The sequence below is a fragment of the Balaenoptera musculus genome, chromosome 8 (genome assembly GCF_009873245.2).
Source record: "Balaenoptera musculus isolate JJ_BM4_2016_0621 chromosome 8, mBalMus1.pri.v3, whole genome shotgun sequence".
Classification (NCBI taxonomy): domain Eukaryota; kingdom Metazoa; phylum Chordata; class Mammalia; order Artiodactyla; family Balaenopteridae; genus Balaenoptera; species Balaenoptera musculus.
In genome coordinates, this window is record NC_045792.1 from 97,169,759 (window position 1) to 97,188,194 (window position 18,436).

At 34.0% G+C, this 18,436-nt stretch overlaps 2 protein-coding genes across 2 annotated transcripts; both read right to left on the minus strand.

The window, feature by feature from the left end:
- Nucleotides 1-5,632: 5,632 nt before the first annotated feature.
- On the minus strand, nt 5,633-6,580 carry LOC118899916 (olfactory receptor 8H1-like). The gene has a single exon (XM_036861942.1). The coding sequence runs from the start codon at nt 6,578-6,580 to the stop codon at nt 5,633-5,635; it is 948 nt and encodes a 315-aa protein (XP_036717837.1).
- Nucleotides 6,581-12,374: 5,794 nt separating this feature from the next.
- LOC118898768 (olfactory receptor 8I2-like) lies at nt 12,375-13,302 on the minus strand. Its single transcript, XM_036859259.1, is given in 3 exon segments — nt 12,375-12,463; nt 12,466-13,206; nt 13,209-13,302. Coding segments are annotated over 3 exon segments (924 nt in total).
- Nucleotides 13,303-18,436: the final 5,134 nt, after the last annotated feature.

Sequence of the window (18,436 nt, forward strand, 5' to 3'; positions counted from 1 at the left end):
TGAGAAAAACTAATACAAGATATTGTGCAGATGTTAGACCTGGCAAGATGGTGAGGGAAAGAGAGGAGTCAAAGATGACTCCAAGACTGTTTTAACAGGCAAGTAAACAAAATACAGTAACACATCCACAAACCTACAATGTATATATTTTTTCAAGCACATACAATATTTTCCAATTTGAACATATTATGGGGCCAAGAAAAAGTCTGAATACACATCAAAGGATAGTGTATACTAGTTCCATAACAGTGAACAAGATACTTAAATTTGCTAAACACAATTTGTTTACTTGTAAAGAGAGAATAAACATACCACTTCTAAGTTTTATAGATAGGTAGATGAATTAGATAGATGATAGATAGATAGATAGATAGATAGATAGATAGCAATACAAATATAAATATAGATACAGATATGCATGTGTTAAGAGCTGAAATTCTAGAAGAGAGAAACAATATGAAAAGTTGTATAATTCAGTCAAGTTCAAGGATCTCAGACTTTAAATGAGTCAAAATATTGCAAAAAACAATTATGTGATACAGCACACTGAACAGAGTTTGTAGAGTATTATGGGGAGATGACTTTGTTACCTAATGTTAGATCTCAAAACTTGAGAAAGCATGAATATGTACTGGATATTATAAAATAATATCATATAATTATAATGCATAAACAAATACATGTATAAATTTATTTTTAATTTATAAAAATATACTTTTTTTTAAAGAAAGGGTTTATGTGAGTGGGAGATTTTGTATGTGTCACTAGTAAGATAAATTATTTAAGAGGAAAGAAATAGGTATAAGATCTGCATGCCATTAGAATTTTATGTCTATATATAGATGAGATGAGAGAGAAGTTGAGAGAGGGATAAAACAAATGTAGCAATTGCAATTGGTATTTATAGCAAAGTGATACATGAACGATTGTTTATTCTTGCAAATTTATATTTTTCCTGAATCTCTTCTGTAAGCTTGACATGTTTCCAAAAAAAAAGTTGAGGAAAACATAGGGAAAAGCGCTTATAAGATGAGAGACCACTTTTACTTCTGGATGGATGGTTGTAGTTAAAACAGCATTTATGCAAAAATAACAAGAAAAGCAAGATAAGATACATATGTTACCTGTTGATAAAAGTGAGTAGCTGTTAAGGAAAAGAGAACTGAAGTGCTTTAGAATTCAGAGAGGTGTAAACTTAGAGAAGTGAGCTGATCTTTGTCTTACTAATGCACAGCACACTGGAAAATGCAGTCTTGTGGTGCATGGCGGGTTCTGCAAGTGTTCAGAAGAACCAGTGGAGCTTTCAGCAGATGCTTTGCAGGTTTCACTGCACGTGGTTGTATTTCCTCTCACAGCATTAGACGTATTCTGGACCTGAGCTGGCCCAGAGACCAAATAAGTAAATAAACAGATAGGGGGACAGACAGACAATAGATGATAGATAGATAGTAGATAGATAGATAGATAGATAGATAGATAGATAGATAGATAGATAGATAGATAGATAGATAGATAGATAAATGATTGGTATAAAGACTGACCTAAGTGGAGAACTTCTGAAAAGCAGAGAGGAACTTTTGGCAGTGTCCCAAATAATACAAATATTAAAGATTGCAATCCATCAAAGGGAGGGCTACGGATTCAGATTCTGAACCTGTGTCCTGTGACTACTCTGGGGAAAGAGAAAACTGGAACTTTACACAGTCTTGTGGTCTGACAAGATGAACTGGGCTATCTGGGAGCTTAACCACACAGCTGTTTTTCCCCACACGAAATGGGATGGGAAGGGGGTAGAAGGGTCTAAGAAGCTGGTTCTGGGCCACAGAGGCAGACTGACATCTTTTGCACTCTTGTGGTGCTCAGAAGACACCACGTCCTGCTAGAGGGAAGAGCCAGCAGCAAAGGTAGTGCAGGTCTCCTCCTCAAAATGTTTGCCAGATTTTGATCATGCTTTTAGTCAGGCACAGAAGGGCTAGAATTTTCTTTCTGAAGCACAAGGAGATTCAGACTCTGGAGACTCAGACTGAGCTGGAAAGACAAAGTGAAATCTTTCTCAGTCTCTAGGTGCTTGGTTGATAACATCCCACCGGAGGCAAGAGGCATGCATCAAACACAAGGCCAGTAGCCCCCTCAGGATCTTTGCTGGAATTTGAAGATGTGCAGGGCAGGAGGCTAATTTCACACCTTCATAATGTTAAAACTGGATTTTCTGCAGTGTTTGAGGGCTGGAGAGAGAGAGAGAGAGAAAGAGAGGGGCCCACCTCCTAATCAATATCTTGGGAATTCTATACCCCAGAATAGGGACAAACTGGAAGGAAAATGAGTTCTGACTCCAAACCAGTCCAGCTCCAGCCCAATTAATAATTGAATTAACAAAGTGAAACCCTTCCATGTAGAAAGTAATGTCTCTAGTTTCTATGAACCTTTTATTCTTAGGCAATAAGCCAGAAAGTAAGAAAAAGAGTGAAAAAAAGCACAGAATAAAAGCAGGACCATCGGACACCTAAATGTTGGAGATAGAAAAGGACTTCAAAAAATACTATGATTAACATATTAGAGAAAATAGAGAAAAAGTTAGAAAAAAATGTTTATGATGAAATATTTCAAGAGAGAAATAAATTTAAACGGAAACATTCTATTCTCAGCGTCTATGAAGTGGCTATTTTAGATACCTCTTATAAGGGGAAACATGCAGTATTTGTCCTTTGGAGACTGCCTTATTTCACTAGGTAGAGTGGCTTTCAGTTTAATCCATGTTATTATCCATGTTATGCAAATGGCAGGTTTTCTCTCTTTTCTAACTCTGAATAATACAGCATTTTATGAATATAATTACATTTTCTTCATACATTCTTTAATGATGATGGGCATTGGGTTGTTTTCATATTTGGTTTTTGTGAATAAGGCTGCAATGGACATGGGATAGCAGGTATCTCTTTGGGGGCAGGGGGAAATGGGGAACTCTTGTTCAATGGGCATAAAGTTTCACTTATGGGAGATGAATAAATTCTAGACATCTGTAGTATAACATACAGCTTAGAGTTAACAATACTCTTTTGTGTACTTGAAATTTTGTTAAGAGGTTAGATCTTACATTAAGAGTTCCTACAACAATAAGAAAAAAGTCAAACAAAACAAAACAAAGAGACAGGAGGAAACTTTTAGAGATGTTGGATATGTCTATTACCTAGATTGTGGTGATGGTTTCATGGATGTAGGCATATGTCCAGATTCATCAAAATCTGTGTATTCAATATGTGCATTGCTTTATATATCAATTATACATCATTCAAATTGTTTAAAAGAAAAGAGAAACAAATGGCATTGTAAAATGAAAAAAAATCCCACAAAAGCTGAAAATAAAAGCTCAAAGGAAGGATTTAACACGTATTAGAGAAAACATAAGATATTGGGTTGGCCAAAAAGTGCCTTCGGTTTTTAAGTAAAAATAAAAGACACATTTTTTATTCTCACCAAGAACTTTACCAAACAGCATATTCACACTTTTGTTCCACTACCTTCTGCCATTTTTCAGGCAACTTCATAATTTCATCTTCCCAAAACTTTTTATCTTTTTGAGCAAAGAACTGTTCCAGTTGCCTTTTACAGTCTTCCAGGGAATTGAAATTTTTTCCATTAAGAGAGCTTTGTAAAGATCGAAATAAATGGAAATCTGAAGGTCCAATGTCTGGTGAATATGCTGGATGAATCAGAACTTCCCAGCCAAGCTGCAACAGTTTTTGCCTTGTCATCAAAAAAACACACGGTCTTGCATTATCGTGATGGAAAATTTTGCGTTTTCTCATGACTAATTCTGGACACTTTTCTTCGAGTGCTGCTTTCAGTTGGTCTAGTTGGGAGCAGTACTTGCTGGAATTAATCATTTGGTTTTCTGGAAGGACATCATAATAGAGGACTCCCTTCCAATCCCACCATATACACAACATCACCTTCTTTGGATGAAGACTGGCCTTTGGTGTGGTTGGTGGTGAACTTAAATAGGAAGGAAAAATGATCCTGAATTTGTATTTACCTAATAACTTGCTTCAAAATACTTACAAGAAAGGTAGTGAAAGTGAGATAAGAAAGTGAGATAAGAAAAGAAAGTGAGATAAGATTAGGTAGAGGAAAAATTTAAAAAGAAAGGAAATTTTAGCTCTCTACCTGACTAAAGTGTATGGGTTGCCACAAAATCTGAATTCATTGTAACTTCGTAGCTTTACAACTTGTCTCTGCTACAAATTTTAAAACACATGAGTCAAGAATTTAATTCAAGAATTTATTTTCAATGATCAAAACAAACATATAGAAATCAGAAGAAAGGCAATGATATTTTTAAATACACAAAATTTCAACAAAAATGCAATATACTGAAGCTTGTTGACACATCAAAGAATGGTAGGATTTTTAATGTTTTCAGATAGCCACCAAAGTGATATCACTGCATGCAGATCTTTAACTTGATGAATTTACAAACATTTCATGTCCAAGGCATTGCAATATGAGAGTCTCGATTTTTCCCATGTACCAAAAACACATTCACCTTAGATTCCAATGACAAGGGAATAATCAAAGGTTAAACTTGCAAGTGTATACTGAAAGCTGCAAAAAAGTACGTAGGAAATGACAGAAATATTGCTTATGTATATAACATATGCATATACATACATAACTATCAATCTAGATGAACACACACAAAGCTGTTGTTAACTGTTAGGGCGTTTCTATTTCCTTAAATTTTCAGTATTTTTCAAATTTAATCCAATATTAACATATGCCATTCTAAATCCAAAATTGTGAAGTGCTGAGTTTTTCCTTAGCTGTTTGTGTGTTTGTCCTTTAAATCAGCCAAAAGTAATTTATAAAACACAAGTGAATATTCTGTAAGAAAAGACATTGTGCATTAATAGTCAGGAGTGTGAGTGTTCTAATGATAATGGCCAGCATTTATTAGTACTTCCTGAAATGGTTTACATCTATATCTGGTTTAGTCTTTACAGTAACTCCATGGGCCTGGACTTATTATTTATTTTGTGCAGTTGAGGAAACTGGAGGCTTAAAATTTCAGTGATTTTAAAGGGTTATGCAGCTAAAAGGGTAGCAGATCTGGAATCTACATCCTGGAATGTTTGTTTCCAAAGTAAGTGCTTATGATCATTCTGCTATACTGCTTCTCCACAAAATGAATGCGATAATTTCTAAACGTGTTATCATTGTTCCCCAAAGGGAGCTCTTTTCCCTCATAAAATTCTCTGAAGTGGATTATGCATTGGAATGTGTATGATATAGTTTAAAAGGTGACAACTATATTTTTCATTTTGCAAATCAGTTGCCCTTAAAACCACATATATCTAGACCATAGACTGAACATGTTTCATGGTTTCCAAATACAATGCGGACTTCTAAAAGCATATTCTTAGAAATGCCCAAGATCATATTTGGTCAAGCAAAGAATGGTTCAACAGAAGAAAGAAAGAAAAGAAAGAAAGAAAGAAAGAAAGAAAGAAAGAAAGAAAGAAAGAAAGAAAGAAAGAAAGAAAAAGGATTCAACTGTTTCTGTAAAGAGACCAAAGAAATACACTACAGGGAAGAAAAAAAAGAAAAAAGATGAACTTAAACTTTAGCATCACTGTTATTTTAATTGCCTGGAGCCCCTTCTCTTTGGCATAACTCTAATGAGAGCATTTTTTACTTCTTTGTTTCTAAGACTATAAACGAGTGGATTCAGCATGGGGATGACAATAGTATAAAAAACAGAAGCCACTTGATCTTTTCCCAAGGAGTAGGACTTACTTGGTTTTAAATAAGTAAAAATCAGAGTGCTATAAAAGATGGTAACTCCCAGCAGATGGGAGGCACAAGTAGAGAAGGCTTTTCGCTTCCCTGAAGTGGAAGTAATTTTCAGGATAGTAGATAGGATGGACACATAGGACACAGATATTGTGAGAAGAGATACCATCAGGGTGGAGCCAGCGAAAACGGATATCGTGATTTCAGTGTCATGTGTGTCAGTGCAGGACAGAGCTAAAATTGGGGGTGCATCACAGAAAAAGTGATAGATTATGTTCGAGTTGCAGAAGTGCAATCTGCTCATGCAAAGCACATTGACAAAGGCGTCCATAAAGCCAATCAAATAGGGACCAAAGACTAGGGAGCAGCAGCGTCTTGTGGCCATAACAACTGGGTAATGCAGAGGATTGCAGATAGCTACGTAGCGATCATACGCCATTGAGGAGAGAAGAAAACATTCAGTGGCACTCAAGAAGATAAAGCAATTCATCTGGGTGAAGCAGTTCAGGTATGAAATATACTTGGTGGAAGTCAGTAAGTTTTGTAAGGTTTTAGGGGTGATGACGGTTGAGTAACTGAGGTCAAGAAATGACAGATGACTGAGGAAAAAATACATGGGGGTGTGAAGCTGGAGATCCAGGTGGATTATCAACATCATCCCTGCATTCAGCAACACAGTGATCAGGTATATCAGGAGAAATAGCGTAAAGAGGACCAGCTGGATCTCTTCAGAATCTGTCAGTCCCATGAGGATGAAGTCAGACGCATGTGTGCTATTCCTTCTACCCATAGTGTTCCAATGCTCTAAACTGTTGAGAAATCAAATTTAACACTGAGCAGGAATTACTTCAAAAAGATTTTTGTTTCTGTGAATGACACGACATATTTATATTAGCTTAATGTTTCCAGGAAGTGCGGATAATGAGGGCTGTACAGTGTATGAAGAGAAAAATCTTAATTTGATTGCCAAATATAGAAACAGGTATAAATTGACATTTGGATATAATATAATAAAAGTTAATATATTAAATAATTAGAATAAGCCTGACACTGTTCTAAATGCTTCCCGTTATTAATACATTTAATCCCCATGAGATTATTAGACCATATGTAGTACTGTTAGCCACAATTTTTTTTTTTAAAATTATTTATTTATTTATTTATTTATTTATTTATTTATTTATTTGGCTGTGTTGGGTCTTCGTTTCTCTGCGAGGGCTTCCTCTAGCTGCGGCAAGCGGGGGCCACTCTTCATCGCGGTGCGCGGGCCTCTCACTATCGCGGCCTCTCTTGTTGCAGAGCACAGGCTTCAGACACGCAGGCTCAGTAGTTGTGGCTCACGGGCCTAGTTGCTCCGCGGCATGTGGGATCTTCCCAGACCAGGGCTCGAACCCGTGTCCCCTGCATTAGCAGGCAGATTCTCAACCACTGCGCCACCAGGGAAGCCCCACAATTTTTTTTAGATGAGAAAAAGGGCACAGAAAACTTAGGTAACTTATTCAGAGCTATTAAATATTGGCTCTGTAATTCTACCAATTTAGATTGACTCCATAGGGCATGTTCATATTACTATGTTCCTATTTGTAATTAATTTCAGCAAACCTGAGGAAAAAAATGATAGATATACAAAAACAATGATAGAAGAAGAGCTTTAATGCACCATGTACTGTTCTTTTAAATCAATATGATTTAATACTAATGAAAAAGAAATTTCAACCTTAGTGGACTTTAGTAGGGTGTATTAAAATTATAGACCATATATTAGTATTAATTTCCAAAGTTATGATGTTTTCCAAACTTGGCCATTCAAAATTAAATTTCTTCTAAAATTATATTGCTAAAACATGCACATTGATTGCAGGCCCTGATTACATCAACTCTATATTTCAGGTTTCACAAATCCTGGCATTACTTAGGGCACGGTCTAAATGATATCTATATGCATATTCTTCTGATAATGTCTCCGTTTTATCTGATCTTAACTAAAACCTTTTAATTTTGAGAATAACACTTACCGGGAGCCAAAGTTGGTGAAAAAACTCTTTCTTCCAATATTATTTGTTTAGAAGTATGTCAACCTCAAATTTTGCTCACAAATAAAATATGAAGACGATTTATGTAACATAATATTCTGTAGCATAATATATTTTTCTTTGAAATAAGTTCTTTTTAAATTTTAGTGCACTCATTTTGTTTTATTCTGAGGGAAAAATAAATCGACATAGAAATTTTCTTCAGCTCCTGATCAACTGTAAAATTTGCCAGGAAGTTATGTCTAAAAAGAGTTTCAGGGATCTTCTGGGTACATATGTAAGCAGAGCAGAGTATGGTTTGCCTTTCACCCTGATAATTTGAGAACCTCATATATTGGGGATTGAATAATAACGCAACATTTGGTCATCCCTGTGGACCAGTTTCCAAGGAGGATTGCTTAGCATGTCTCCAAGGAAAAAAGTTCAGGGACTAAATGCAGCTATGCTAGGTTTTGAGAAGCTAGTTGTCTTTTCCCTTAGAAGCCACAGAATGAAGAGCCTAATTGTTTGGCCTTCCTTTGTGATGCTCTAAATTGATGCCTGGGGTGGTAGAGAAACTATTTCTAGAGAAATTCTTAATTAGTCTATGATTGAAACCATCAGGGATGGAATGACGCATTTTTCACAATGAAACTTTTATATTTAAATGTGTGACACTATTATAGGGTAAATATGTTCATTAGAAAGAAAATTAAAATATAACAAAATTCAAAGAATGATTCGAAAGCAATTCAAAACTGTTGTAACATTTAAATGAATTTCTCCAAATTTTTTTGTTCATAGACTGTTTATTTGTATGCCTCTAGGTTTGCATAATTATTATCACACAGTATATTCAGTATCCATTCTCATTTTGTAACTATAATTTCATAATGTAATATGACCAATGTTATACTATCCTTCTATAAAACCCATAATTTCATGTATTGCACATTGACTGATACCCCATAACCAACTTCCCTCTAGGAGTGTTCATCAGATCTTAAGTATTTTATCGAGGCTTGTTTATCCAAGATGAGGAACCAAAGGAAGTCTTTAAAAAGGGATTAACTTCGAATCACATTAAAATATTCTTGTGACTCTTTCATTAATTCATGATCATGAAACCAATTTTCATGTAGATTTAAAAGTGACTCTTCCAGGAAAGTCTGCTCATACTCCAGAATTTCAGGAGATAATTTGTTGGTGTGGATAATGGAGCTACTTTTGTATGTATTGTATGAACTTTGGAAGGGCAATTCGACTCATCAAAACGAAGTGCTGCTAAAACAGATGTGAAATAAAAGTCATGTTTTATGGCAAGAAAAGAAAAATTTAAACAAAAAAGTTTTTCTCTGGCCTTTGGCCTCCTCTCTCCCCTTTACTCTGCATTATGTATCTGCATGATGCATTGACAAAACCTCCCCCATCAGCAGAAATACCTGCTCAACCATAAAGAGCAACGTTATCCCAGCATCAGCAAGACAACTCCTTAAAATATAACAGTCCTTCTTGATTTTATACGGGGCCACGATGACCATGACACATCACTTGCTTTGATCTGGGTTGTGTGCCTGCCAATAATAGGTCATTTCATGTTCAGCCCTCTGTCTCCAAAATTTAAATAACTGTCCTTTGACCTCTAATGGGCAGGACAGTTCTTGGAGCTTGATGAGGGGTTGTTCCCAGGTTATAATCCTCAACCTGGATTGAATACAATTTTCCATTTCCTTCCTAGAGCAACCAGTCAATTTTTCATTGACACAGGCTTATTTGCAGATTAAAAAGCCCGCACAGACCTAGTTGACAATAGGTAACCTTGGGAGTTAAGCCAAATGAGAGACTAATGGTAATTTTCAACGTACATGGCCCTCAAAAACCATGGTGACTGGAAAATTACCAGGAACAAGTTTTTCATGCTTAATATTTTCTAACATTGAAACTCATTTTGTTCATGTTTTGTGTTATTTATGATTTCAGGCTATTCTTATACCGTTTACTGTGTCATAGCAGAAACCAAAGCCTGATCAGAGATTTTTAAAATCTCTCTTGATTTAATGATGATATAGTTTCATTCCCTAATTCATTACACTTATAACTATGCTATATATATGTATATATATAGTTTTCTTTTTCTTTTTTCTTTATTCTAGAATGATGGAAAGTACAAGAGGGATAAATATGAAGAGCATATTGAAAAATGTACAGGGAAAGTTAATTGTATGGGACATTTAATCATAACTGAACAAATAAAATATATTTCTACCTCTTATGCTTAAAAAGAAATGTGTGGCACAGTTTTCCTCTTAGAGACTAGCAAGGAAACATTAAAACATAAAAATAAAAATTAGATACATAATTATTCATACTAAATAAATATAATGTATTGAATTTATCTACAGAAGAATACATATTCAATGCAAATGAAAATAAAAATAATACATACAATTAGAACCAGGGTAAATATAAATAAGATTCAACAGCCATGATGTTTCACACAATTATAAAAATTTGAGCATTGTAGTTATAATGCATGAATGAAAATTACAGGTAGAAAAAGAAAGAAAGGGATGTATAATCAGTTTAATAATTCTCAATCATGATGATGAAAAAATGAGAGCAACCAACCAGAATCAGACACTGTGCTTAGAAGGAAAAAAATTCTCATGTAGGCTTAATTAAAGGAATGAGTGATGAGATAAAGTAGTAGACTCAATGTGTCCCTAAAATAATGCATACTGTTTCGTAAGCTGTCACTTACAATAATTCACAGTGTAAAATATTCCATTGTAAAATGAAGTTTGAAGGAGTCAGACACCAGGAATATAGATCAGAGAAGAAAATTAAAAATTTAAAATGAAATACATACATATGCACACACAGATCACTTTGCATAAATCATCTTCAGCTACTGCCAAGACTGGAGACTGATTATCTTCATAGGAAATTTGTTTGTGATGTACAATATATGAGAAGGCCTAACTAGCTGACTCCAAAGAATCAAAATCATATAAACAAAGTATCAATCTGTGTACACTCATTTCTATATCCTAACCATGAAGGAAAAAAATCATTTGAAAAGAAATCTGTTAATCACTAAGCCTTTTTTTATATATAAATAATAGATGTTTTTGAGAGAATTTCAGAAATAGAATTTTCAACTAAACTAATGCTTTTTGAGTGCTAATATGCATAGGACTGTCCAAATACCAAAGAAAGATATAAACTTGAGTAAGTTAGAATCCTTGACCTTAATGAATTCATCATTGTGCTTTCACAAGCAAACAAAAAGCAAAGAAAACATTTACTTACGTATTGCATATGTAATACATTTGCTACATGCTGTGGAGAGCAAAAATATTACTAAACAATCTCTTCTCTCAAAAAGCGTACAATCTTGTTGGAGAGAAACACTAAGAACACACATTTTCTTTTAAAAACACCTCATTAAATTAATCTTCAATTCCTTTCAATAAATATTTAAAGATGATTGCCCCACTCCTTTGGTTACTACTAAACGATTCATGCACAGTAAAGGCAGTACTGAGGGTTACATTTTTTCCAGGGGTCATTTTGTAACAATGTCTGGGAGAGTTCATTAAAAAGGTTTATGTTAAAGTCTCTTTTCAAGGAAAAATAAAACAAAAGCACAGTTCCTCCTCTTAATACTATAGAATTAACAAAGTTCTTCTGCCTGATTTGGAGAAATGAGAATCTCTCTCTCTATATGTCTCCATAATGCCTCAAGAGTTACCCTACATCTGGTACTTCATTCATCTGCGTGCACGCACACACACACACACACACACACCTTTAAAAGTTTATCAAGTCTTTGAACTTAAGGAGGCACATTATGGTGATTAAGAAATTAAACTGATGTTTTGATGGATTTGGAACTCCACTTCATAAACACATCATATTTCTGCATAATCAAACATCATCTTTTGCAGATAAATGATCAAATTTTTAATTATTATGGCAAAATAAATCCACATTAGCAAGAGATTTCTCTATATTACCCAATGTCTCTTGTCATCACTAGTTATCACTGAAATAATGTCAACAACTTGTCCCTCCAACCCTTGACTTACATTTGCTTTTGTTAATTCTGCACTCTTTCCTTTGCTCTCAGGCTATCATTTCTTGTTAATAATATTTAAAACTCTTTTTATCTGCTAATTTTCTACTATCAATTTGTTGATGGCTGAGAAAACAAAACATCAAACCATATGAAAAATCAATTTAATAACTGTTTAACATATTTTAGTGTGATAACATGCTCACTCAAGAATGTTCTGGGAGGGATTTAGTCTGCGTTCAGAGGCTTTCTTTACTAATTCATGCATGTCTATGTCTGAATTATTTATGTACTGAAATGAAATCCTTACACGGTGATTCAGTATTCCATATAAACAAATAAAATGATAATTCATTTCCTGTGTGTCAAGACTCTAAGTTATTATTTAGTTTGTGTTATGCCTTTGGGGTTACTCTACTATTTTCCTAATTGTTGGAGAAACTGAATGCTTGAAACCATCCAGGTTTGCTTTAATTGCAACATGCAGAGATTTGTCATGGAAATAGTTTTCTGTGTATGACTCTCAGGAGAGCATTTTTTATGTCTTTGTTCCTCAAACTATAGATGAATGGATTCAGCGTTCAATGACAATGGTAGAAAATACAGATGTCACCTGTGCCTGGGTCCAGGATGGTGTGTTATCCGGCTGCAAATATGTGAAAATCAGGGACACAGAGAAGATGGTCACCCCCATAAGATGGGAGGCACAGGTGGAAAAGGCTTTCTGTCTGCCTGCTGCAGACTGGAGCTTCAGGATGGCTGAGATGATGGCAATGTAGGTGACTATGATGAGGAAGAGAGAACTAAGCAGGGTGAACCCGGCTAAAACAAAGATCGCCATTTCTGTGCTGAATGCATGCACGCAGGATAGCGCCAAAAGAGCTGTGGTGTCACAGAAAAAGTGACTGATGCTGGCATCACAGAATGCCAAACTGCTGATCACACAGATGGATATCAGAGAATTGGTGAAGCCTATTGTATATGGCATGACTCCGAGCCAGTTGCACACTTTCTGGGACATGACCACTGAAACCAATAAGGGTTTGCAGATAGCTTCATAGCGGTCATCGGCCATTGATCCCAGAAGTAAATACTCACTACACACCAAGCCCACAGAAAAGGACATTTGAACAAAGCAGCCAACAAAGAAGATGGTTTTCTGATTTGACTGGAAATTTACCAGTGCTTTGGTTGTTACAGTAGAGGAATAAAATATGTCAATTAATGCTAAATTACTAAGGAAAAAGTACATAGATGTGTGAAGTTGAGAGTCAATTCAGATTAACATAATTAGTCCAATGTTCCCCAAAACAGTGAAGAGATAAAGAGAAACATCCAGAAAAGGCTGAATTGTAGTTCAGGGTGATTTGCAAATCCAGAGAGGATGAAGAAAATCACCTCCGTGAAATTGTTCCCCACCATCTCTATCAACTCAGACCTTTGACTTCCCTGCTGAAAAACGGTAACAAAAGTTAGAGAGGATCCAAGTCCAAAGACCTGATAATCAGCATTGACCTAGGCTCCCGTAATGAGAGAGTAACAGATGCGAAGCAAATATTTAATGACTTCAAGTTAACAATTTATATATGATTTTCATTTTTTTAAAAATAGAACTGACAAGTGCTAATACAAAAATTCCAAGTTCACAATTGTGAGGAATTGGTTGCACTCTAAAAGACATCTATCTGGAATGATTTTTGAAGAGATTCCTCTGGAGATATACCATCCTCTACCCTAGTCTATCACTGGGACCCAAATCATATACTTAAAAGCTTACCTGCTGTAATTTAATTATATGGTATTCTTAGAAAATATAAAGGTTGTTCTATAATTTGGAAATTTAATGATACCTATGTGTAGCAGTCTTAAATTTCAACACTTAACAGTTAATTAACAGGGTCATTTTAGAAGCTTAGTAAGATATTAGGTGGACATATCTAATAGTTCCTTGGACTCAGTAAATCATTGCTAAATTTTGAAATACATATATATAAAACATAATAAAACAATATATAAAAATATATATTTTACAAAATGGTATATATAAATATATACATATATTTACACATAATATATAAAAATAATATACATATAAATATATATATATATAAAAGGAAACATCCTGCTTATTTTACATGTTAATGGTAGAATTCCCTATACTTTTTCTTCTATCACATATCCTTTCTTTCTATTGGTGAGCTATGACCAAACGAAGAACTTAATCTATGACGTAGCCAGATTGTTTCGTGTGTGTGGTCAGGACCATATTTGTTTCCAACATGAAGCACATGGTTTTCTATGGCCTCAGGCAATAACTAATTCATTGCCAAACAGTAGTTTTCAAGTCAGTGATAAAAAGCCTACAAAAGGTAAAATGATTTGTTATATTTAAAACAAAAAAATTAAAATACAACATGATTTCACTAGAAATTAGAGAATTTATTTGCCTAGTTATATTGACATAAATACATGATAAATAACTAAAACTGAAACTGGTTTGATATTAATGCAAGTTTGTTTCAGACATTTAGCACTCTGCCTGAGTAACCCAAAGGGACCTGACCTTATAAAAAGTATGCTTAATCCTTTAGTATCTCTCATGTTCATGGTGTTCCTATTTTATTTACCCATTTGTTCCTTTAACTAACATTTAGTCAGTGAAGGCATTTTGTCTTCCTGTCATTAAAGGCACTTTCCTTAAAGCTTACTGGAAGGTGTAGGCATGTAAAAATAAAAACTGTCTCACTGTGAGAAACACACACACAGACACACAATAATGAAAAGAGGATGATAAAATTAGACTTACCAGGGATTTAGTCATCAGAAGGAAACCCCCTTCTCTTTCAGCACTCTTATACCTGTTTTCAGGTTTACAATCAGACAACAAGAAGAGAAAACATTGTGTAATATTTGCAAAATTCACCATAAAGTTTTTGGCATATAACTATATTTCCCTTGACTACAAATCTGAACTCCATGAATTCCCAACATGATGACTTGGATCTGTTGTTGTTTTTGCTGCTGCTGTGGTTGTTAGCACAGAGCTCTATTTCCTATATAACAGACCCTTAATGATATTAGGAAGTTGATAGAAAACATGTTGGTGGTTTTGATGACAGTTCTAGATAATATGTATATTACCTTACATTGACAGGATAAAAATAAGAGCCAAATTAGCAAAGTAAGTGCTTATCATTATGTACCTTCTTGAGAATTAAAATCTGGTTTTTAGCATAAATTTAGATTTTTATTCAGAATTAATTTTGTTCTCAGTGTATTTTTAAAGCAGTCCAACGATAAAGGATTGTATTCTCTGAAATCTAGTGTTAAACATTCTTTTTATACCAGCATTTCTTTTTAAACTCACAAATTTATAGGTGTTAATATACATTGCAATCATGTTACCACCTATGTCAGTAAAAAATGTATGTATTTTTTTAATGCAGGCATACAGTGATTTTTAATTCACTGTTTTTTGGTACATACACAAAATAATTGGCTAAGAGTAAGTATGCCATCTAGAAAAACAAACACAAAATCTTAAGTATCAATAAAATTAAAGCTCATGCTCTCAGTTTCATGCTCAGCTGGTAGGTCAGTACTTTGAAAATTTTTAATTACATTATTATTGTATTTGTTGTTTGTTTGTTTTTTTTAAGCAGCTTTGTAGCTGCTTATAAGCCACACCCTATAAAGATTCTAGATTGGTAAGTCTGAGATTGACCCACAAAAGTGAAATTTTCAAAATGTCTCAGGTCCATGGACTATTTCCAAATGCTAGCTTAGAAGGATCTCATAGACTTGTCTAGTTAATTTACTTTTCCATTGTTATCATTATATTTTCTTATTTTACTTACCTTTAAAAGGGATTTAGTATTACAATGAGAAAACAAGACAGATTCTTGGGGAAGAAAAATATACATGTCTAATTTTTCTTGTCACATTAGGTAGTTAAAAAGAGGAATAAACTATATTAGATGGGCCATATCACTTAAGGGTGAGCAACATATTAAGATATTAGGACAAAAGAAATGGTACTACATTTTTTCCCCTCTAGCACGGGTCTTGAAAAAATTAAACTTTGAAAGAATTGGGCTGTAAACCTGTAACCTCAAATTTCCATCCATCATTTTACTTCTTTCAACAGACTTTTATTAAGCAGCTATTAAATGAGAGATACTGTACTTTGTGTGGGACAGCAAAGACGGGAATAAAATTATCTCTACTTCTGCATTCCGTAGAGTTGGTCGCCTCTTTCAAGATTCATAATTTGCCTCAGTTCTTCAATATTCTGACATTTGGTGAGGTATTGTGGCAACCAATGTATAATCTGCATAGGGGCTATGGTTGTCCATGCTATAGGGTCAATGGACATGTAATAAATGCTTGCTCAATTCAGTTCATAGTTCTTATAAACTCATTTTGACTTCTAGTTATTAATCCACCGTATTTAACTTTTTATTTAGATATTTTCAAACTTAGAGTTTCTTCATGCACTTTACTCAGCTTCATGAATGCTAACATCTAATATAACTACAGCATAATTATTAACACAAAGAAATTTACATTGATATAATAGTATTAATGAAAGTGCAGATTGTATTCAACTTTACCAGTTTTTCCACAAAGTCCTTTTTTTTGTTTCAGCATTCAATCTCGAATATCATGCTGCCGTTCGTGCCATGTCTATTTAGGCTTCTGCAATCTGTGACTGTCCCATTTTCTTTCCTTTTCTTTCATGTCCTTGATGATTTTCAAAATTACTGGTCAAGTATTTTGCAGAATGTCTCTCAATAAGTTAGCCTGGAGTTTTCTCCTGATTAACTTGAAGTTATTCATTACGGGAAAAAGCACCAGTGAGATGATATGTACGCCCTTTTCATATTATCAGAAGATATATGATGTTGTTAAGTGATATTACTAGTGAAGTTAAACTTGGTCACTTAAAGTAGTGTCTGCTAGACTTCTTTACTGTAAAAGTATGATTTGTTACTGCGTAATTTATATAAACTAACATTTATATGTAATTATATATCTTTATATGTAATATTGATATTCTTAGTTAATTAATATCCTTTACTATGCAATATATATAAATTCATATATATGGAAGAAAATTTAGACTATGTAAATATTTCATTTATACTTTTTGGCATCCATTAATATGTTGCCTCTACCAATTATTATGGTGGTGTTTTCATAGTAAATTTCCATTTCCCTTATTCTTTCAACATATTTTAGTTGAAAATATTCTTTAAGGAAGAGTTGTTCTTTCTTATTTATTTATTTATTTATTTATTTATACCAATATACACTCATTAATGAGTATTTGTCCTTTGGGATTATTATCTAATACTGCCATCACTTATTTTGTTGCTCAAATCATTTTAGCCTTGCTAATGAACCATCACTGAATTATCTCCTGCATGCTTTACTGTTCTGACATGCTCTTGTTGTTTTTTGTTTGTTCATTTTGTTTTCACTTCTTACATCCTGGCAGCACAAAGTGCTCCAGGTTTATCTTAAAATTTCCGGAACTCAGCTCTAGAAACAACCACTTCTCCAAGGATCCCTGCTATATTTTATGAGAGTAGGGTATTTGGAAACCAGGATATTGACAACCTATTTTATTTTCATGCATGCACTGATATTTTTCCCTTAAGACTGTATCACAAATATTTAATATTTTTAGTGCTTTTAAATTTTCAAGTCTTTGTAATTATAATTTTCCCCAATGAAGACTCTGTGCTATAGTTGAAAATGTTTAGATTTGGGAAACATAATTCTGAGTCTGTGTTCAGAAATATCATTTAACAGCTTTATGATCATGTGAACATTTCTTAATCTCTTTGATCCTCAGCGTCCCTGCCTGCAAAGTGACAATAGTGGTACCTGCCTCACGTGTTTGTGAAGATGAAATTAAATAATACATATAAAATATCTTGCAGGATATTGAGATTATACTATGTAGTCAATCAACATTTGCCACCCCCTTAATATAAATGCCCTTATAATAAGCTGTTATATCCACACATCCACATTCATTGAATTGTTTCCTCCACCGTTCAACTTTCACTCTAATCAGGATTTTTCATTGTTTATTTTTTTAAAGTAATGCTTAATACACATTGATTTGTTTCCTTTGGATAAGTGATCCAAAGTAGTATTTTGCAGCCAAAACTGCAGCTTTTTCCTACATATTAGTGTGAGGTTTTCTAGAACAGTTTGGCCAATTTTAATTTCCGTGAGTATTGTTCCTGACCATCAGTTTCATCACAACTTGCCTGTATTGACCATTTAAATCTTCTCAAGCTCCATATTTAAAAGAGCTTGAAAAATCAAACATTATCTTATTAGGTATTTATTTCATTACTATGTGAGAGCAACACTTCCTCATATCTTTGTTTTCGATTTGTATGTCTGTGACTTTAAATATTATTGAAAATCTGACTCCAGTAGGTAGATGTTTTCTGTTTTGTTTTGTTTTACTGTACTTGAAAAACTCCTAATTTTTAAATTATTTAAAAAATTTACTTACTCTTTAATATCCCAAGTG